The sequence below is a fragment of the Haliotis rubra genome, unplaced genomic scaffold (assembly GCF_003918875.1).
Source record: "Haliotis rubra isolate DU_JTF1 unplaced genomic scaffold, ASM391887v1 Scf6, whole genome shotgun sequence".
Taxonomy (NCBI): Eukaryota; Metazoa; Mollusca; class Gastropoda; order Lepetellida; family Haliotidae; genus Haliotis; species Haliotis rubra.
The window spans coordinates 5164962-5188140 of record NW_025767301.1 but is presented as its reverse complement, the minus strand read 5'-3'; the positions used below and the strand labels follow the sequence as shown (position 1 = coordinate 5188140).

At 38.3% G+C, this 23179-nt stretch overlaps 1 protein-coding gene across 1 annotated transcript in view; it reads left to right on the top strand.

Moving 5' to 3' along the window:
* Nucleotides 1-20021, top strand: part of LOC124255381 (chromatin-remodeling ATPase INO80-like) — a 70474-nt gene extending 50453 nt beyond the window's left edge. The window contains exons 30-37 of the mRNA XM_046689276.1: nt 3546-3713; nt 4683-4841; nt 7731-7833; nt 8037-8113; nt 8695-8811; nt 13159-13261; nt 13954-14139; nt 15691-20021. Coding sequence (XP_046545232.1) covers nt 3546-3713; nt 4683-4841; nt 7731-7833; nt 8037-8113; nt 8695-8811; nt 13159-13261; nt 13954-14139; nt 15691-15758 — 981 coding nt within the window. The 3' untranslated portion in view covers nt 15759-20021. The remainder of the gene's footprint in view (nt 1-3545; nt 3714-4682; nt 4842-7730; nt 7834-8036; nt 8114-8694; nt 8812-13158; nt 13262-13953; nt 14140-15690) is intronic.
* The last annotated feature ends 3158 nt before the right edge of the window (nt 20022-23179 follow it).

Genomic DNA, 23179 nt, shown 5'->3' with positions numbered 1-23179 from the left:
AGATAAATATGGCATTCCTTCAAATCATCAAGTCATCCTGTAAAATTGTTGTTTTGCTTACTTAATCCATGTCATGATGTTTATCAATGTGTACACACCCTCAGTCTACACCTGCCCTTCATCATGCAGGCCAGGTGTTCTACAGGTGGGTGGCTGCAGTGTTGGGGGCAGGGACCAGGTAAACACACCCTAGGATACCCAAGGGGTCACATGGCTACCCCATGGTGACCCCCACCCCCTAGGCCCCTGTCCAAGTAATCACCTGGCTCTGACCTGTATTGTGACATTCACCACCAGGTGGAGCCCTTGGGGCTTGGTGGGTGTGAGACTGGCGATAGATCAATTGACGGAAATTGGTTTATTTCTCTGGCGTTTGCACACACACTTCTAGGACTGTTTCCTCAGGTTTCAAAGTCTATTGGAAGTATCGGCAAGTAGGACATAACCTCATCAAAAATGGAAGATTGAGTTTCAAAGTTAAATATAATTGGAGAATGTTATTTTCTTGTGTTCTCTACTTATTCTCGTTAATTACATCTGGCGAATGTAACATTAAACGTCAAAATTCCAGCCTTCACATCAGAATACATTATTTATATTTTCTGTATTAAATAGATTTTGCATCTCTTTACTCCTTAGACAAATCATTTGTTTGGAATTAAAGTACCTGCTCCCATTTTTCTGAATTTTTCATAAATCTGTAATGAGGAAGAGATGCCAGCTGGGCAATGTTGAGTCTAAGTGTGAATTTTCAGAGGCAGCTGATGAGTTTTTTCAGGACAGGAAATAGGAAATTATTAGGAGAAATGGGGCTCAGCTGGCTTCGACCAGATGCCAAACGTGACAAAATGATTTCTTTCAGATTTAAACATATTTTTCTTATTTTTAGAAAAATTAAATCAAACCCTTACAGATTAAAAAAAATATTGCTGCCTGTGTTATTATTCGTACAGAAAGAAAGAAACTTTACTTTTAATATATATATTCTTTTTACATGTCTTGATGCATGAAGAAGGAAGTTAATGCAATTTACTACACATTTGGACACAGAGACTGACTATTTGAATTTGGTAAAAAAAATTAAATAAGCAGTTCTTTAAAATGCTCGAGGGTGGAGCTACTGTTGCTACTCAGGCTGCATTTGTTTGTTTGTTGTTTAACGCTGCACTCACCAATCAATATTCCAGCTAAATGGCAGTACTCAGGCTGGATGTTCTGGGGGTAAACATAAAACAAATGCCAAAATATGTGTTTAGGATTTTTTGAAACATTATGTCTTGATGTTTTAACTGAAAAAAAGTAAATTAAAATAATAAAAAATCATTATCTGAAACAAAATTCCCAGGCTTCTTTCCCTCTCCTCCAGAATAAAAAAATGTTGTTCATTTATCATCCACAGCAAGTTGAGGCCAAAGTCATGTCAGATCATTTCTGTTTTGTTCTTTTTCTATCTGTAGATGCATCCAACATTAACACCTGCCTTGATTAAGTACTAGATTGACACATCCATGAGTGATACGACAGGTCCTTCAAAGGGAAAACATGTGCCTTAAGCATATGGGATTTATTATACTCCGCCGCGACACGAAACGGGGGACTATGTATTAAACGGGGGACTATGTATTAAACGGGGGACTATGTATTCAGCAGCGTCCGTATATATGTCTGTATCGTATGTGGAGTATAATATTGTACCCAATGTCTTCAGATTTGTTAACCTACATATGGCAGGGGTGGAAAGAACTTAAAATTGCTATGTACTCATGGCAGTATAATATTGTACCACTATAATGTCTTCTTGTTGATTTGGTTAAAAAGCAACATAATTAACATTGGGAAGTCAACTGGACATCGGTACAGCTACATATTTGGGATTACACTAGACACATCGGGCAGTTGTATGGTGATCACAGGTTGACCTTGATCTTATTTCAAGGTCACCATGACACTTTGACCACTTTTCTAACTCTTGTTAATGCAATATCTCATGCACCCAATGTCTTCAAATTTGGTGACAGCCTACATTGGGGGATTACAGACACCAGTAGATTTGGGTGATCTTGAAAATAAAGTCAAGGTCACCCAAATCGACTGGTGGACACTTTGACCACTTTTCAAACTTACATAAACGCGATATCCCTTAAAACCTTGCACCCAATGTCTTCAGTTATGTTGACAGTCTTCATTGGGGGTTTACGCAGACAATAATCTTTTCAGGCTGACCTTGACCTTATTTTCAAGGTCACATGACACTTTTCAAAATATCACATGTCGCAATACCCAGACCAATTATGATCTTTCATGAGTAAAAGGTTGTATTGTCTTTGAAGATTTAGACATAATGTAAAGTCACCTGTTTTGAATTTAATAACATGGTAAAGATACGCAGACATTTTAGCCTCTGAGCTGAAGAATATGTTGCCATTTCTGACAAATTTTATGTCAGGAACGGGTATCAGGGTAGGGTAGGGTAAAACTTGGACCCGTCACAACCCTACTACACACTGATACTGACAGTGGATATGTGCATATGCATCTGTACATTCAAATCTACTATATTCTTGAAATATTAGAAGATTCAGAGAATTTACCATGACTAAAAACAACATCACACAAAAGGTAATATTCGTGACCAAAAGATACAAACTAGTAAATATGTTATATTTCATTCTTCTTCAGTGGCAGGGACATTGCCATGTTAGTGACAAACACTTGTTGTGATTAAATTTTACGTTCAGGTCTGCTTACTTTGGTTTACAAAGTGAAAAGGAAGGTTATGTCAAATATTAATTTATTGGAAGTCTGTTTAACTGAATATACTGGGACCATAGAATTTGAGAAAACTTATATAAATTCATTAGTTAAGAGATAAATGACTAATTTTCAGTGTAAACAATATATAGTGTTAATTGCAATTCTGAACTTCAGTATTTTCAACTGAGTGATATGTTCACAAGTTTTCACCCTTGAAGGTCCGGGTTAGATTTTGTCTTCAGCAAGGCTCCATTAGAGCAGGGGTGAAATAACCCATTGCCCAACGCCCGAGTCCAGTGTCTTTTTCTGTCGGGCAAGCTTTGTATATCACACTGTACCGGTGTCCAGTTGACTTTCCAATATAAATTATGTTGTTTATTTTAAAAAATCAACAAGAAAATCGGCCAGTATAATGGAAACATTATCAGGGCAAGTGATTTTACTTGTGCCACTGTACCAGAGTACACTAGCAATTTTAAAGTTATTTCCACCCCTGTAGAGGTGACTTGATTGTTGTTAGAGTTAACGAATATGATCAGGTCGTTAAACTTGCAGAGCTTGCTGGTGGCTGTCATTGTTTCACAATTGTGTAGATTGATGCTCAAGATGCCAGTTACGCTATTGTCAGGTCCATACTCTAATTTACAGACCACGAATGATCCCAAGTGTGGCTTTAAACAAAAAAACATTTTACGGATGGTGTGTTGTGGTTGAAGCAAATTGTCATTACATTTAATTGCAGAGAAGCAGGAACGAAAGTTTCACGTTACTAGAGTGTTGTTTTGTTTTAGGAGTACATGTGGTACCGTAAGCACACCTACATGCGTTTGGATGGATCATCAAAGATCTCAGAGAGGCGTGACATGGTAGCTGACTTCCAGAATCGATCTGACATCTTTGTTTTCCTTCTGAGTACAAGAGCTGGCGGGCTGGGAATCAACCTCACTGCTGCTGATACTGTAAGTTAACATTGCATTTCTTGTGAAGGGATATGGTCTTGAGTTCTAACATGGCTTCATCAGTCCAGATGGAGTTATTCCCCTTAGACTGTAGTGCTTTGTTTGATAGTACCTGTACAAGACCTCATGATTCTTCTTAATTTTGAACTCTAAGCGATCATGTCATAAAGTCAATTTATGCACTGATAGTTCCACATAGTTACTTTGAGAATGTTTTCATGGAATATCTATTTAATGTGATACACATTTGTTGCATTGCTTGCTTGAATGATCTCAAGTGTGTATAACCAGATTGATTGTGTGTCATTTGATTAGATCATTGTCCATGCTTCAAGCCATTGTCTAGTAATATTTAGGAATTGCAGCGTTTTGTGTAAACAAACAAAACTTCCTGAATCTTTCCTCTCCATGTTTGGATAGCATACTTTTTATCTGCTTATATCAGGTTAGAATTTAACATTGCATCGTTCCTATAATTTACGGATCATTGTACAAAATGAAATTTTTCTGGGGGCAAGACATGATTGCATTTTTGCAAACTTTATCATTTATCAATAATAATTATATGCATCAGACATCACAGATTCTCCTCCACTATCAGGCTGACATGTTACCTCTGAAATGCTGTTCAAATCAAATTCACTCACTCTTGCAGTAACACTGCTCTTCGAGTTGTATATGTTAATAAGCAGTAAACATATCCTATAACTATAACTTGCCTTTGAGTGTCTTTGAAGAAAGATCTTAATCATGACATGGACTATTACCCACTGAGCTATTTAAAAGAATTCAGCAAGGATTAGTCTCGTAAATCACGGCTAAAGTTTAAATTGATTTAGTGGTCAGTGTGCAACTGATCACATTACAGACATCAAGGTGGACAGTACATTGTTGTAACTTGATGTTGCTCTTGTACTGAGGCTTTTCATTTGAATATTCATTGCTGACTCACTGACGATGTTATTGCAGGTGATATTCTATGACAGTGACTGGAACCCAACTGTAGATCAACAGGCTATGGATCGAGCCCATCGTCTGGGTCAGACCAAGCAGGTCACTGTGTACAGGCTCATCTGTAAAGGGACTATTGAAGAGAGGATTCTACAGAGAGCCAAGGAGAAAAGCGAGGTAACCGATTCAAAACTACTCTTCTTGAGTGTGGTTTGATATCAAGTCAACTTATTTCACACCAGTGAATTAATACCCCAGTCCTAAATGTCATCTGCTCTTGAGAGATGTGTCAAGTATTTATATCACTATCACTCAGAACATGTAAGTAGTAATGCTGATGACAGTTTAGTTCAAGTAGTGCTGTTATAGTTTAGTTCGAGTAATGCTGATGACAGTTTAGTTCAAGTAATGTTGATGACAGTTCAGTGTAAGTAATGTTGATGACAGTTCAGTGTAAGTAATGCTGATGACAGTTCAGTGTAAGTAAATCTGATGACAGTTCAGTGTAAGTAATGCTGATGACAGTTCAGTGTAAGTAATGTTGATGACAGTTCAGTGTAAGTAATGTTGATGACAGTTCATTGTAATTAAATCTGATGACAGTTCAGTGTAAGTAATGTTGATGACAGTTCAGTGTAAGTAATGTTGATGACAGTTCAGTGTAAGTAATGTTGATGATGACAGTTCAGTGTAAGTAATGTTGATGACAGTTCAGTGTAGTGTAAGTAATGTTGATGACAGTTCAGTGTAAGTAATGTTGATGACAGTTCAGTGTAAGTAATGCTGATGATGACAGTTCAGTGTTCAAGTAATGTTGATGACAGTTCAGTGTAAGAATGTTGATGACAGTTCAGAGTTCAGTGTTCAGTGTAAGTAATGTTGATGACAGTTCAGTTGACAGTTCAGTGTTCAGTGTAAGTAATGTTGATGACAGTTCAGTGTAAGTAATGTTGATGACAGTTCAGTGTGTAATGTTGATGACAGTTCAGTGTAAGTAAATCTGATGACAGTTCAGTGTAAGTAATGTTGATGACAGTTCAGTGTAAGTAATGTTGATGACAGTTCAGTGTAATGCTGATGACAGTTCAGTGTAAGTAATGTTGATGACAGTTCAGTGTAAGTAATGTTGATGACAGTTCAGTGTAAGTAATGTTGATGACAGTTCAGTGTAAGTAATGTTGATGACAGTTCAGTGTAAGTAATGTTGATGACAGTTCAGTGTAAGTAATGTTGATGACAGTTCAGTGTAAGTAAATCTGATGACAGTTCAGTGTAAGTAATGTTGATGACAGTTCAGTGTAAGTAATGTTGATGACAGTTCAGTGTAAGTAAATGTTGATGACAGTTCAGTGTAAGTAATGTTGATGACAGTTCAGTGTAAGTAATGTTGATGACAGTTCAGTGTAAGTAATGCTGATGACAGTTCATTGTAATTAAATCTGATGACAGTTCAGTGTAAGTAATGTTGATGACAGTTCAGTGTAAGTAATGTGAATGTTGATGACAGTTCAGTGTAATTTCAGTGTAATTAAATCTGATGACAGTTCAGTGTAAGTAATAAGTAATGTTGATGACAGTTCAGTGTAAGTAAATCTGATGACAGTTCAGTGTAAGTAATGTTGATGACAGTTCAGTGTAAGTAATGTTGATGACAGTTCAGTGTAAGTAAATCTGATGACAGTTCAGTGTAAGTAATGTTGATGACAGTTCAGTGTAAGTAATGTTGATGACAGTTCAGTGTAAGTAAATCTGATGACAGTTCAGTGTAAGTAATGCTGATGACAGTTCAGTGTAAGTAATGCTGATGACAGTTCAGTGTAAGTAATGATGACAGTTCAGTAAGTAATGTAAGTAATGTTGATGACAGTTCAGTGTAAGTAATGTGATGATGACAGTTCAGTTCAGTAAGTAATGTTGATGACAGTTCAGTGTAAGTAATAATGTTGATGACAGTTCAGTGTAATGCTGATGACAGTTCAGTGTAAGTAATGCTGATGACAGTTCAGTGTAAGTTCAAAGTAATGCTGATGACACAGTTCAGTGTAAGCAATGTTGATGACAGTTTCAGTGTAAGTAATGTGTAAGTAATGACAGTTCAGTGTAAGCAATTAACAGTTCAGTGTAATTAAATCTGATGACAGTTCAGTGTAAGTAATGTTGATGACAGTTCAGTGTAAGTGAATCTGATGACAGTTCAGTGTAAGTAAATCTGATGACAGTTCAGTGTAAGTAATGTTGATGACAGTTCAGTGTAAGTAATGTTGATGACAGTTCAGTGTAAGTAATGTTGATGACAGTTCAGTTTAAGTAATGTTGATGACAGTTCAGTGTAAGTAATGTTGATGACAGTTCAGTGTTAGTAAGTCTGATGACAGTTCAGTGTAAGTAAATCTGATGACAGTTCAGTGTAAGTAAATCTGATGACAGTTCAGTGTAAGTAATGTTGATGACAGTTCAATGTAAGTAATGCTGATGACAGTTCAGTGTAAGTAATGCTGATGACAGTTCAGTGTAAGTAATGTTGATGACAGTTCAGTGTAAGTAAATCTGATGACAGTTCAGTGTAAGTAATGTTGATGACAGTTTAGTGTAAGTAATGTTGACAGTTCAGTCTAAGTAATGCTGATGGTAGTTTAGTGTTAGTAGTGCTGTTATAGTTTAGTTCGAGTAATGCTGATGACAGTTTAGTTCAAGTAGTGCTGTTATAGTTTAGTTCAAGTAATGTTGACAGTTTAGTTCAAGTAATGTTGATGACAGTTCAGTGTAAGTAATGTTGATGACAGTTCAGTGTAAGTAAATCTGATGACAGTTCAGTGTAATTAAATCTGATGACAGTTCAGTGTAAGTAATGTTGATGACAGTTCAGTGTAAGTAATGCTGATGACAGTTTAGTTCAAGTAATGCTTATGACAGTTTAGTTCAAGTAATGCTGATGACAGTTTAGTTCAGGTAATGATCAGTGTACATAATGCTGAAAGGTCTGTAATGCTGACAGTTCGGTTATTTAATATGAAACAGAATGGCTTCTGTATGATAAAGCTGGATCAAATGTGTATTTGTTTGCAGATCCAGAGAATGGTTATTCAGGGAGGCAATTTCCGGCCTGACACACTCAAACCCAAGGAGGTTGTGTCCCTGCTCATTGATGATGATGAGATGGAAAAGAAATGTAAGTAATACAACTTGGATCAAATCATTGCATTGGTTTGGTTTTCTTGAATAAATGAAAGGGAGATAAGAGCATGTACTGAACACTTTTTCATAACTAAATCATTGATATAATTTTGCATCTAAATTATGCATGGTCTCAATGATTGAGTTCTAACAATCTAGTGACTTCAGAGAGCTAATGAAGTTGCAATTTCTTTGCAGTACGATCACGGCAAGAAGAGAGAAGAGGGAGAGACAGTCAGAACAAGGACGACAGGAAACGAAAACGAGAATACAAGGTGAGTAAGATCAGTGAGCACTATGCACTGAAGATCGCCCTTTTGGTGAAATATTTGGTGATCTTTTTAAACTTTTACTTATTTCTGGTCATCTGGATGATAAAACAAACATGGCTTCTCTCTCTTTTTACTTCTCTTTTAACTCATTTCCTATTTTGGGAGTCATAAAACAGATTGGCCCAACCAGTAAATTCAATTTCAAATAACTCTTTTTATACTGAGTATTTCCTCAGTTTGTGAATTTGGTTCTAGATAAAAGTGTGTGTGTGTGTGTGTGGGGGGGCTTGTCATAATTGTATGTTTTGAAATGTTTAAGATTGTATTATGTTTTAAAAAATACATAGCTTCAACAGTAAGTGAAGATTTTTTTTAAAACATTTTACATATTTTTGGTCGGCTGGATGAAAACCAAACATGGCTTCTCTCTCTTGGTTCCTTCTCTCTTTACTCATTTTGGTTTTTTGGGAGACATTGGATTCATAAACCATGAATAGAAAAACAGATTAGTCTGACGAGTAAATAACTGCAACACATTTTAAGGCTTAGATTAAATGAGCTGATGAGAATGTTGTGTTTTCCAGAAACGAGAAGGAAAAAGGTCCAAGTTAGATGATTCAAATCTGACAATCCCTGCACCAGATACAGAGTCTGTTGCAAGTGTGGACTCAGTGTCAGTTCCAACTAGTCCACAAAGTGTGGTAAGTGGTGTTTCCGCTAACAACTGTCGTTATCGCCCAGCCCTAGATCTATATCCATTTCATACTCCAGATGTCATTGACAGTCTAATTATTATGATAAAAATCAGTAAGATAGTAATTTGTCAGCCATGACATTCAATGTCATCCCGACCTGCTGCCTTCTAAATGCACATTGTCTTCAACATTTGAAAGCTTGTTTGCTCATAAGAATATGAAACTAGAAAGTTCAGGAAGTATGTGGTTTAGGGAACAGCTGTTCAGTTCAGTGCTTTTTGTTACGCTCCAGCTGCATACGAAGAAGGCTTTCTTTTGTTTCATCTTATTTAACCTGTGATGGTATATATGACAATTGGAAATGTTATTTATGGTATGGAACTGTGAAAACCCTAAGTGAGTAAGTTCTGTTTCCATAGGAATTATAGCATAGATTTGTATCCAAGAAACCTATAGTGGTTGTAAGAATCGCACTTTGTTGTTGAGCCTGTTGTTGCAAATGTATTTCAATCCTTATTAGATACCTACGAGTTCTGCGGATTGTTCCTGAGAGGTTAGTGAGTGAATGCATATAGTTTTATGCCACTTTAACAGTATTCCAGCATGACACCTGAAATTGGCTTCACACAATGTACCAGTGCAGGGTATCAAACCCGGGTCTTTGAAATGACGACCACAACGTTTTAACCACAGGCTACCTCACTGACCTGGGCCCCATTTCACAAAGCGATCTTAGCACTACGACTGTCGTAACTCCTATACTGTAACATACACTTAAGACAGTCGTAGCACAACGATAGCTTTGTGAAACGGGGCCCTGTTCCTCAGAGGAACAGAGAGGAATGTTTCAAACAATCTAAGAAATTCCCTTTGGACCTGTGATTAAAAACATTTGTTCAAGAAAGTCAAATGAACATCAACAATGATAACTGACCAGTGGCTGTATTCTTGAAACGATCGTAGCCCTAAGAATTCTTAACTTTGATCATAGCCAGTGTGTTAAGAATTGGGCTTAAGAAGTTAACTAACCAGATCATTTATGGAAAGGATTTGAGAAAATGGTTGTTCAGCATGCCTGTGAATATAGGAAGGAGATAAAATAGGCCATGTTTTTCTTACTAAGCTGTATTCGATGATGTGGAATTCATTTACTGTCCTTAGGACTAGAAGTGTTCCATTTCGAATTAGGGGGCGTTGGGGTAGCCTAGTGGGTAAAGCGTTTGCTCGTCACGCCGAAGGCCCGGGTTCAATTCCCCACATGGGTAAAATGTGTGAAGCCCATTTCTGGTGTCCTCCGCCGTGATGTTGCTGGAATATTGCTAATAGCGGCGTAAAATCAAACTCACTCACTCACTCCAGGTCGAATTATAAATCAAGTGAAAAAGTTTTTCCTTGAAACAGCATCTGTATGAAATTACTGTGAAAATAGGTCTAAGAAATGAAATATCTATCTCCTGTTCTAATGTCATTAAGCTATCTACAGAATGTTAAGAATCTTGCTGATTACATTTGAGATACTTTTAAAAAGTCTAAATGTTTCAAAGATGCCAGTAAAAATGTTTAAGTGCAAAAGAAATGCCTGGAGCAACCCGACACTTTAAAATCAGCGATGACAAAAATGTTGTCGCTGCTGTGCTGATAGTGTAGTAACTTATCTGAGCCTTCTGTGGAACTGCCATGATTTATCCATCGAGACTTACCCTTGGTTGTTGAAAGAGGAAGGAAATGTCGGGTGATGTCTAGGATTGTAGATAGAGCATGTGTTGTCATATTAAGAGTGAGACAATAGCACACTTTATCTACATGAACTTCGAGCAGGGTCTGAGTTGTAGACAATGCCTCGGCACTCTTGGTATTTCTCGAGAAAATATGTGAAGTTTAAGTTTCACTCTCAACAGACGTATATGCAGCTGTGAATAAGGGGATGATGCCTATGTACAGGTTTTAATTAAATCCCATTTAAATTGTTTGAACTCATTTTACAACTGATTCAGTGTCATACCCTGTTGTTACATAATAGCGTTATCAATCTTTTCAAGAGCAACTGATCGTCTTGCATTCTACTCTGAAATAATTTGCCTCATAGAAATATAACACATTTGAAAAAATGTTGGAAATTAGTTTTGCCCTTCTTTAGACAACCACACCCATTTAGTTTTAAAGTCTCTTTTTAAAAACTTTAATCTCTCCGGCACCGGTCCGATATTAAAGTTTCAGAAAATTGATCAGATGACAAAACCAGGCGGTTGTGTTAGGTCTCCTTGGTATTCTTACAGACAGATTAAGGATGAGAGAGGAAATCAACTGATTATTGTCCCCCGCCAGAACTGGGGACTATGTATTCAGCGGCGTCTGTCCGTACGTCCCGATTCTTGTTGAGGCGATATCTCATGAACTGTTGTACCCAATGTCTTTAAATTTGGTGACAGCCTACATTGGGGGATTACCCAGACACCAGTCGATTTGGGTAACCTTGACCTTATCTTCAAGGTTACCATGACACTTTGAACACTTGTTAACATGATATCTCATGCACTGTTTTATCCAATTTCTTCAAATTTGGTGACAGCCTACATTATGGGATTACACAGACACCAATTCATTTGGGTGACCTTGACCATATCTCCAAGGTCACCATGACACTTTGACCACTTTTCAAACTGTTGTTAACGTGATATCTCATGAACTGTTGTACCCAATGTCTTCAATTTTGTGACAGCCTACATTGGGGGATTACCCAGACACCAGTCGATTTGGGTGACCTTGACCTTATTTTGAAGGTTACCGCGACACTTTGACCACTTTTCAAACTTTTGTTAATGCGATATCTCATGAACTGTTGTACCCAATGTTTCAAATTTGGTGACAGCCTACATTGGGAGATTACCAGACGATTTTCAAACTTATATAAACGTGATATCTCATAAAACATTGCACCCAATGTTTTCAATTATGTCAACGGTGTACATTGAGTGATTATGCAGACACCAGTCATTTCAGGCATCTTTTATGTGACCAAAAAATAAAAAGTAGTAAATATGTTAAAGATATTCATTGACATTGCCAATTAAATATTAATGTTAATTAGTAAACTGCTGTTTTGGTACCTCACAATTTATTTATTTCTGCTTTTTAAAAACCTTTCATATCCCCCCATTGGTTAGGTCTTTGATCCTTGTAACTCAAATAATTGGCCTTTCATAGTAGTGTAAGAGTCGGTTATGAGATCAAATTTCTTTCAAGATCTTCCAAATATATGACATTCCCCAGCAAGATGAGAGTACCTTTGTAGCATAGTTGCCTATCAACTCCTCCTTAGATCAATGGAGTGCAACCTAACAATGTAGGTATCAGTGTAGTGTGTAACCTGATGAAGATGTCTCCTGTTGACAGCTGTATTCCACAATTTATCACCAGCCTCTATGCTTGAGTGTTATTGTTTACCGTGTCTTCTTCTATCTACATACTGGGAATAGCTGCTCAGGGGATCAAGACCTAGATACAAAACCTTCTCACGGGTACTGTTTACAGCAGTATGGTGGCAGATGTTTTGCTTGGAAAGTATGAAACCTTATCTGAATATAGGGGGAAAGAAAATGATATGGATGTGTAACTTTTCATTTGTTACATACTCATCACCTAAGTGGTATCTTTTATTTATATCTAGTGGTCATACAAATTTAGTGGGTAAAGAATTTGCAATGGAAGAAGTCATGACCTGAGGACGATCTGACGTGTATTCCTCCAAGTTCCACAAAAACTTATGGTTGTTGTAATTATCCCTAGGCATGTGGTGATATAGTGGATACATAATCTTACTAGCCAGCATGTATTGATGGTCCCAGTTGTCCAACAACAATATTCCAGCAAAATCACTGCGGTGATCACACATTGTACCCATGTGAGGAATCAAACCCGGGTCTTCGTCATGAAGAGCAAATGCTTTAACCACTAGGCCTCCCAACTGAACCCTAGCAACAGGAAGGCTGTATATGTTTCAGATAAGTTCCAACATTAAGGTTCATTGTAGACACAACTAGTCTGTAACAGGAAAGATATTCCACAATTCCAGAAAGTTCATAAGTTGTGGGGGCGGTGGGGTAGCCTAGTGGTTAAAGCGTTTGCTTGTGACACCAAAGACCTGGGTTCGATTCCCCACATGGGTACAATGTGTGAAGCCCATTTCTAGTGTTCCCAGCCATGATATTGCTGGGATATTGCTAAAAGCGGTGTAAAACTAAACTCACTCGCTCATAAGTTGTGTCTTGAGTGTATTCCTACAACCTAGACAGGTTGTCTCCCCACTTCTTTGGTGCAGTCCACAAGTAATGTTATGTTCCTACTCTCCTGCAGATGTCAGTGGGAAGTGAAGCTCTGTTTGCTGCCACACATGAAGACAGCAGCAACGATGGAGGACTGGTCATAGTTGACGATGCACACATATCATACCCACCAGGTAATCCTACTTGTAAGACAAGTGGTTTTAGTGGTTCAAAATGCCCGTGCAATGACTGGTAGTCATGTCATCAAATAAATCACCACACCAAAAGGTTTAGATATAACATCCCTACTGTAACTACCGGTGCTGGGTTATGTCCCTTTTGTACTAGGATCAGCTGGTAGTTGGTTCGAATTCCAGATTCACTAAACAAATATGTGCCCTTCTTTAGTTAGTATTACATCTTTTCTGATACGTTTTACCATCTTTGACCTGCAGCATCTTGGACCTAGGGAATGTCACCATTTTGTCATTTATTTCAAAGAGATATTATTACATGTAACTTCTTTTGCCTTCCTTGAAATTGACGATTATGTATTTATTAAAACAGCTGCATTTTGTATCTCAGATAGGAATGAACTTAAATATATGTTGCTGTAAAGGTTAAGTGACCCTCCCATGTGTTACTACTAAATGGGCCTTTGTGAGCCTTGATCTATGTTATTTCAACAAATTACACTATTAAATTATGTCTTTCTAAACACTTTAATAATTCGCACATTTCCTTTCAAGTCTGTATTGACACAAAATGCTTCCTTTGTCCCTTCTGCCCCACATGAGATTTCCTGAATCAGGACAAGATGTGCATGGAATTAACGACTTTGCTCAATGTCTGTGATGCTAAATTTGTCACCTGGTGCTGATTCCAGTTGCCTCAACACCGACTCCACCAAGCAAGAGGGGGCGTGGCAGGGGCCGGCCCCGGGGATCTGGTGTCGGTCGGCGGCCCAGGGGGAGAGGCACAAAGAAAGCACTAAGTGCAGCCGAGATTGCAGGGGCTCAAGCAGGGATGACTGCAGCCTATGCAGCGCTGGGGTACAATGTTTCAAACATTGGTAAGTGGAACAGGTTTCACTAAGAATGGTGAAGAAAACCCTTACGTGGCATTTTATGGATTCCTGGATAAGAATTTCACCATTCTTTTGTTGCTCAAAGTTTCTGTTGTTACTGAATTAGTGCTGATTTGTTTATAAATCCCCAATTGGTATTCTGTGAATAGAATCACTGCCCACCTACCTGTGTTGGTTGTAAAATGCAACATTTGGATCAAAATTGGATCGGGTTGTCAGGCCTTGTACCATGGGAGCGAGGACGTTCCTCACAATATCAGTCACTGGATTGTATGGTTCAGATTTGTTAAACAACAAACCAATTCACTCTGTACATATGCTGAGTAACTTGTTTGAGCACGCTGTACAAACCCCAAAACATACTGTAAAAATGTAAAAAGTCATTAGTATAAATTCCTAAACATGAATGACAAACAAAATGTTATTTCAAACAAAGATATTTCAAGACAAGTTAAAAGGAAAAGAATGAAATATTTGATGAAGATAGAATTGGAGTCTGTTCAAGCCCACATCTAAGTCTGTACCTACCGTACGGGTTGGTGGGGTAACCTAGTGGTTAAGGCGTTCCCTCATCACGCCGAGGACCCGGGTTCCATTCCCCACATGGGTACAATGTGTGAAGCCCATTTCTGCTGTCTCCCGCCATGATATTGCTGGAATATTGCTAAAAGTGGCGTAAAACTAAACTCATTCAATCACTACCTACCATACGTTAATTGAATATGCAGACTGATGCAACTTGTTGAAGAACACCTTAGTTAAGGTTGGAAGGGGTTAATCTAGACAAGGAGATAAATGTTAGTGTTACATTGATAGAAGCACGAATGCCAACAGTCCTCCTCAGTCATGTAAGTACACACAAAAACAAATGAGAATCTTTTCAGTCCGCTATTGTATTGCGGAATCTTTCACACGTGATCTTGTACCAGATAACACCAGCAGTACTGACGTGCATATTCCATCATCATAAAGTCCAGCCAAGTGTAGACATGGCCTCTCCTGTGTATGCCAATAAACAGCAACACAGAGCACCATTGCCTGATCTACAGCTGTTGCTAGAACGCACTGTTCATAAACACTACACAGTATACCACAGATACACACAGATGGGGCCTAAACTGAGGACATATATGTCAACCTCCGCATTATTTGCCTGTCTTGAAGGTTCTGGAGGTTTGCTAAACAAGCCTGTGTCACCAACCCATGTGATTCACTGATCTTTGTTATTTTCATAGAACCCCTTGGAGAACAATATAATCACTTACAGCAGGCTGTTGGTTTGAGTTCTTTCATCATCACAGCAAGTGATATTTTCATTGTATTAAAGTTAATGTTTTTCAGGAAATGTCAGTGTATTGTATGGCATAGTGACAAAATGGATGTAGAAAATGTAATAACTGCACTGTCAAATTCAGCCCCTATCAAATTTGTTGTGTTATCTGGCTGATATTTAGGAATGGAATTTATGATTTTAATGGAACCAATTGAAACGACTGTCTAAAGTGTCAAATGTGATTGTTAGAATGATATTTTCAGGGTCAACTGGTTCTCCTCGAGCAGCTGGGTCTCTGCCAACGTCAGGGAGAAGCACACCCACAGTTTGACAGCCACACCATAAAAACAGATGCTTTGCGTAAACAGTCATTTTTAATAGGTTTCTCCATGACATTGCTGTGGGGTACCTCTGGTTGTTTTAGTCAAGGAATAAACGGGGATACTACTTGAAGACACACAAGTCTGTTGGAAGAGGAAAGATACAAATTAGTTTATGTATAGACCAGTCTGTGCATTATGTCCATCTTGGTCTGAAGAAAAAAGACTTTATGTTCCATTTGGCTTCTCAAATGTACTGTGTGGCCATTGCTGTGTGTAGTTCATTGACTTCAAATATAGCCTAGGAACGGACTTTATAGTGGCAGTAGTTGCTAAGGACAGCCATCAGGACTGGTACCTTTGAATGAGGAAGAGGTGATCTTACAGAATCTGTGTTCATACACACTGGAACATTTTAACTAGACATATCCTGAACCTAATCAATGTCCATAGCTAGTGTAAAACCCATCGCAGCTGATACACTATAGCCATGGGCAAATGATATTAAGCTACTTTGGTGATGTCCAGTGTAATCTTGTACATTCAACAGAACTAGTCCTCCATAGTAATTGACAGTTGCTGTTGGCCAATCTGGTAATGAGCATTGTTGACATTTAAAATCATTACAGCTGATCCCTTACAGCATTTGACAAATGCTATTCGTCCAGTCTGGTATTGACAATAGTCGATGATAAAGGTCATCAGAACTGGAACCTGTAAAATATGCACCAATATTATTGTCATGTTCATAGAAGTTTTAATTCAGCAGTACTGTTACCTTGAAACCATTTACGTTCTATCTAGTCCATCCTAATATGGCCATGATCTGAGTGTATGGCCATCAGGACTAGTTGTATTTAAGCCAACAACTTTATGGGTGACAACTTGTTTATTGCATAGAGCAACGTTTTGGTGTCGAGTCTTACACTGTTACCAAGCTTAAGGTCAAATAGGAGTGAAAAAAGTCATCCATAAAGGTGTAGCTTCATTTTTAACCTGCCAACTTCCAGAATGCCAATTAAACATTTTGGCAAGTGTTGGCAACAAATTGAAATAAAGGTATTTGAAGGCCTATCATGCAGATGACTAGTCACAGAATGGGATCTGTTAAGACTATGACTGCTTGTAAGCTTCTGGAGAAAAACAAATAGAATCATGCACACATCTATGGGAGGACCAGTGAATGAAGTGTTTGATGATCATAATGGAAAATGAAAGTATTGCATAAGCATGCGAAAGGAGGATTGTTTCCAATGAAATATTATTTCTTTCTACTCAAGACAGGAACTGTCCATTTTCCTATGCAGATGTGAATGAGTTGGTATCACAAATATGAAATGTATTTAGAAAAGGACTTGTATGTCAATGTGAAAGCATATGTTCTTTGTTTCTATATGAGTTGAAGATGTTCGTGGTGGTCAGTGTTGATTCTACATTGTAGAACTCTGCAATCATGTTGAGAAAACAGCTGCCTTTACTCATCTTTACCGGTTCATAAAAAAATATGCAAATTTGTATGTCCTAAACTATTGACAGTATAGTTTCATGACTTTTTCAAGGTTTTTCATCTGATTGTACATATATAGGCTACAATCATTGTAGATAGAAGCTGTTTTCATATTAAATGAATCAGTGAAAGAACATTGTGTGCAAGAACAAAGGAACTTTGGTACCAAGAGAATCTCTTTTGTCCAAGATATTGAGAAGTGAAGGTTGTCCAATATATGTGTAAATGTTTGTGAAGTATATCGGAAACTTAAGAATTAATGTCAGCTGAAAAAGAATAGAATATAGGCAACAGTGAAAGCGTGCATACTGACACATACCTGCATTGAATCAAGTGCAAGATGTCAGTCCAGATCATCCAGGAAGACTTGTGGCATGCTGAGTGTTGCCGTGTCCTGAATATAATTGTGGTACCAGAACTATGATATGTAATGTGGTGGAGGAGTGTATTAGTTTTCAGTTCCAGTGCACATTTCTTGGACTGGGAGATGAATGTGTATTTGTGATTCAGTCAGTCGTGAGTGAGTAAGTTTAGTTTTACGCCACTTTGAGCAATATTCCAGCAATATCAAGGCGGGGGACACCAGAAATGGGTTTCACACATTGTACCCATGTCGGAAATCAAACCCGAGTCTGCGGCTTGATGGGCAAATGCTTTAACCACTAGGCTACCCCACCGTCAGGATCTTGTCCAACATCACTTGATCAGGGTGTGTTTTGAAACTCCTAAAAATGTGTTGGCCAATGTCTGAAGTGAAGGTCATGGCATTGCTCGTTGATGTTTGCCCTGATCATTCCGTATTGAGAGGAGGTTTTGTGCGACAGTTGTTTTCAGTCAGATGTGCCGCACCTGTGTGATAATTTCTGTGTGAGCAAGTTGTGTGGTCAGTCACATGTTGTATTTCCCAGGAGAAATGACGTGTAAGGTTATATCACATATGATCCACAGACTCTTTTATGAATATAGCAGTTATATGAGAATGGTTTTCATCAATCTGATTATCCTTCACAGAACTTGGCAAATGTGGAAACATCTTTTTCATTATGGTTTTGAAATTAATACTCTGTGAAGATAAATTGAATATGTTTGACACATGAACCTAAAATGTCAATGGTCAAAACTGAAAAGTATATGAATATGATATGGATATGTGGACCAGAGATGTGGCCTAACAAAGGGTATTCATTCTCTCACACATGGAGAACATCAAATATACCAGTGGACAGTGTTAAATAAATATACTTTGGAAAATATGTGATTTGTGACAGATTTTCTTCATGTGTTAAAATTGTAAGCTTTCCTCTGAGAGAGGCATAGATATCAACAGTTGCCTATTGGCATAATGTTTAGGTTTTTTTAAATATGATATATCCTAGTGGGGCTAATCTTTGGCCATCTTGCATTTGAAGGACATTTGATTCATGTCACCCAAGTCTCTGACTTGTAAATGACACCAGACCATTGAGTTTTGGCCCTTTATGAGGACCAGTCGTATTTCATGAAAGGGGAGGGGGTGATATACTTACGTTATTTTTATCTTAATATCAAATGTCCTGTTGATGTTACATGTTAATTTATGCCCTGTAGTAGAACTTACATTTAAGAGGTCATTCCAGAGGTTTTTCTTACATAAAGAGACTTGGGTTGAGTTATAGCAAAGCTATGTGTGACAGTGAATGAATTGTATCAGACTGTAAGATAATATTGTGGAATGCAAGATACTGCTATTATCATGACAACTACCTTTACACCTCCTATTTTCAATATTGATGTATTCAGCAACATGAAATGATGCGTGTTCATGTGATGATTCGGTTATTTTAAAAGAGACAAATGTTATTTATGATTATGTTGCTTGTTCCTCTGTTATGTAAATTCAATGATAGGAACTTGCATGTATTTGTTACATTTTTGGTTACATTACGAAAACTTGGTATAGTATCAAGTGGATATGTGGTCACACTGTTAACTAATCATGAAATGTTGGCACGAGTTGACTAAGACTGTGTGATTCTGTGTTCTGCCTGGCTGAGAGTTGTCTTGTTGTGATCTTCAGGAAGCATACCCTGGCATACCATGCAGAAAGCTGTGACAACAGCTAACCGTTCTCACCCAGGGGTATCGTGTTGCTGAGCTGTGTGACGACAAGTGTTAACACAGGTTTCATCATTGATCCTTTAGTTGTTAGTCTGTTGGTGATTGCTGTTACGAAATATGTTCTGTGTTTGGAGGTTTGTGACGTCCTCAAATTCGGCAAAGGTGAAGAATAGACAGTGCAAATGAACTCTGCATTAAGAAACAGCAATTAAATCATAAGTATTTAAATGAAAAAGGGTCTTGATTTTATATATCTGAAACTAAACATCTTGCTTGATAAAGCTTCATGTGCTTGTATGTATTTTTTTTAAGTTACCAATATCAGCACACAATGTTGTCATGTGTTTGATTCTCTGGACTTTAAACTAAAACATTATATTATTTTCACTCATGAATATAAACCTGTGGGTTACACGGTGATAGGTAGGAGTTGTTGATTCATATTATTTTATGTCCAAATGTAATTTGGCTTTTTTCTTTCATACAATATTCAGTGTCAGTAACAGGTGTAAATGATCAACCATTAGGACTTGATGTACAATTTTTGTCAGGATTAACTGAAGACACAATCGTACAGCCATCAAGATGACTCCACCCATAACAGTGAGATGTTATCTTCAGTCATATCTCTTCATGATTTGTAGATATGATTAAACTATTTTTACACTTGCATCAGTGTTTGTTTTTATGGGTGTTGTGACAGTTGTCATAATTCATTATGCATGGCTTTAGATTGTAGAGTACATGACCAAATATACTTCATCAGAATCAGTGCATTTCCCGGTTCCAACTGATACCAGCAACCTGGGCTGGTCCTCAGAGAAGGTAGCTATGGGCCTCGTGACTTGATTAACTGATTTTATCATTGTTCACAATACCAAATACTGGTTCTGGATTGTTTATAGGCTGCCGCCATATTGCTGGAATATTTCAGTGTGCATCCTTGAAACAAATCGGATGATCACAGTAAGAAATGGAACCAATGGAAGTTAAAGTGTGTGGAATCATCTGGGTCATCTCTCCAGCATTATGCTATAACAAGTAATGTTGAATTCAGCCTTAAACCAAAACCAAACCACACTGCGGCTGAGTGGGTTAGACAGCTGACTCTGTGTGCAACCAACATTACGCGGATTCGCCCGCACCACTGAGTGATAGTTGCATTTTAGTATTACAGGACATGTAAACCATAAACCAGTCATTCAAAAATATCCGCAACTGATCTTTAAGTAATACAAAATCAACCGTGCCAAACCAGCCACCCTTTCTGACTGCTTTCAAAGTAATACAAACGACACTGGAGAAGTCCGATGTCCAAAGAGGCGCTTTTTCGAGAGCGTGTTCCATTGCATTCCGGAGATTGTAGTCATTTCGTCAGTGAAAGAATTCTTCACACCCGATCTGTTCGCTGTTGTTTTCAGGAACTTCCTGTCATTGGTGGTTAACACGCGGGGCCGTGTTGACAAATTTAAAGAAAGCAAAACAAAAACGACACTGGGAAGTTTGAGTTGCAACATGCGTATGTTATGGTTACTGTGTCGCCATCGCAATGCATAACTGCTCGAAGATGCAAAAAATCTAAATTGCGTCGTATGAAACATCAGGATTATTTATTTCTTCAGTTGTGAAGTTGAGACTTGCGACACCCATTTCTGGGGCATTATATGTGAAATATCATCAGAATTATTCATAACAGCTCTTAACTATAAACGCAGCGATGGCAAGTACAGCAGTGAACATGTTTTCACAAAGGAAGAAGGTTTAGCGAAAGCCACCATGCGGTGTAGTGGATAGAACGTCCGCCAAGAGAGCGGAAGGTCGGTGGTCCGATCTCATTTTTGCGTGATACAAGACGTGGTTAAAACATGCCTTTCTTTGGGGAGAGGGTAAGGACAGGATTGATCGGAGTCACTATTTTTCGGTAAACACTCTACATCGATATAGTTACCTATAACACAAGCAGGCACACACACGTGTATGTATGCAGGCCTCTGAAAAAGTGCAGTAATCTTGAATGCGATGTTTAACTTCATTCACCTCACCTCCATCTTGAATTATAGTTCTTCAGATGTGTTCTACTATTTATCACTGTTTTCGTTTTTCAAATAAATGCAACTGAACATACAAAGACGTGCAGTTTCCTTACTTCAGCGACATTTTACTGTATTGATATGATCGGGGTTACAACATTCAAGACTTTAGCAAAGATTTCAACAAGTATTTCAAAAGCCGTGGAGGACGTGTACAATTTTGAAGCATCTGTGGCAGTTAATGTTTGATGCACTTCTCGTGTTTGATTTGAACATTTTCCCTTGTTTTTCAGAATAGCAACTAGGGGCGATGGGGTAGCCTTGTGGTTAACGCGTTCGCTCGTAACACCGAAGACCCGGGTTTTATTCCCCACATTGGTTCAATTTGTAAAGCCAATTTCTGGTGTCCCCGCAGTGATATTGCTGGAATGTTGCTAAAAGCGGCGTAAAATAAACTCATTCACGCACACTCAGAATAGCAACTGACTTGCACTTGCATGTGTTTATGATGAGTGCCACCGGTGGGGAGATTATGCTTACCGGCTCACGAACACCTGATACCATCACTATTTCATACTGATTCATAATTATGCCTGTGATACTGTTGGAATCGTGCAATGGAGTCCGTTTCATTATATATTTCTTCTGCTTATGACAACTGTTGTTTTTTTCGCTTTTATTGAAAGACGTTGACTGTGAGAAAATCGGTTTGCTGCAGCCGATATGCATGTTAAGATTCCATGTTGAACGGCGGTTTGCGATACGAAGCAGGAGGAAGAATCACTACTTTAGACCAGCTTCCATTCCAACGTTTTTGCAACTGCAGGCAATTTGAAGATAATTAGAAGTGTCATTCATTGAGAGAGTGTGACAGCAATTTCTCAACCGTAAGACAGATGACGACACGATTTATGAAACATGCGTTGTTTTGGCCGGTAGAAGGACGGGGGAGCAGTTTCTTTGCAGGTCGCATTAGAAGCGACAGGAACCACGTAGCGCCCATACAGAGCAACTGACGTTGGAGCCTTCATTTTATCTCGAAAGCAGTGTTTGTGAAGAAGCTGAGATTAAACTAGAACTTCTTCAACGCAAACCACACTTTCTGAAGTAGAGTGAGTATGGGTTTACGCCGCTTTTAGCAATATTCCAGCAATATCACGGCAGGGGACGTGCACCAGAAATGGGTTTCACATATTGTACCCATGTGGGGAATCGAACCCGGGTCTTCGGCGTGATGAGCCAACGCTTTAACCACTAGGCTACACCAACGCCCCTGAAGTAGAGTGCACTACTGTTATAACGAACTCAAAGGGACCACTACTCGTAGTCCGTTATAACAGTAGTTTGTTATACGCGTTTCGACTAAAATATACAGCAATTAACTGAGACAAAACTGTAGTTCGTTTTATCTGTCAGTTCGTTATTAGCATAGTTCACTCTATATTGTCACTTGAGAAGCACCAGTTAAAGCTACCATTGTTCTGCTTAGAGAGTTTTTTATTGACGGTTGACAATCCTTTCCCGCAGATGTTAAAACCATCAACCATTTCACTTCAAGGTCTCTGTTGTAACTCAAATTGCAGCAAACCCAGTTTGTTCCAGTGTATGGTTTTCAGTTATTTGAGAAAAGAAAACGTCTAATCTTTTTTCGCTTCTTTGTAACGGGCACGTGTCCAATATCTCCTTGATAGTATTCATAACCACAGAATCTGCTTTTGGAGAAATGGGCTTGATATCACCCTGGTTTATGGTTTCGGAATGGTTATAGCAGAAATGTCCCTTAGAACTTACGTCTCAG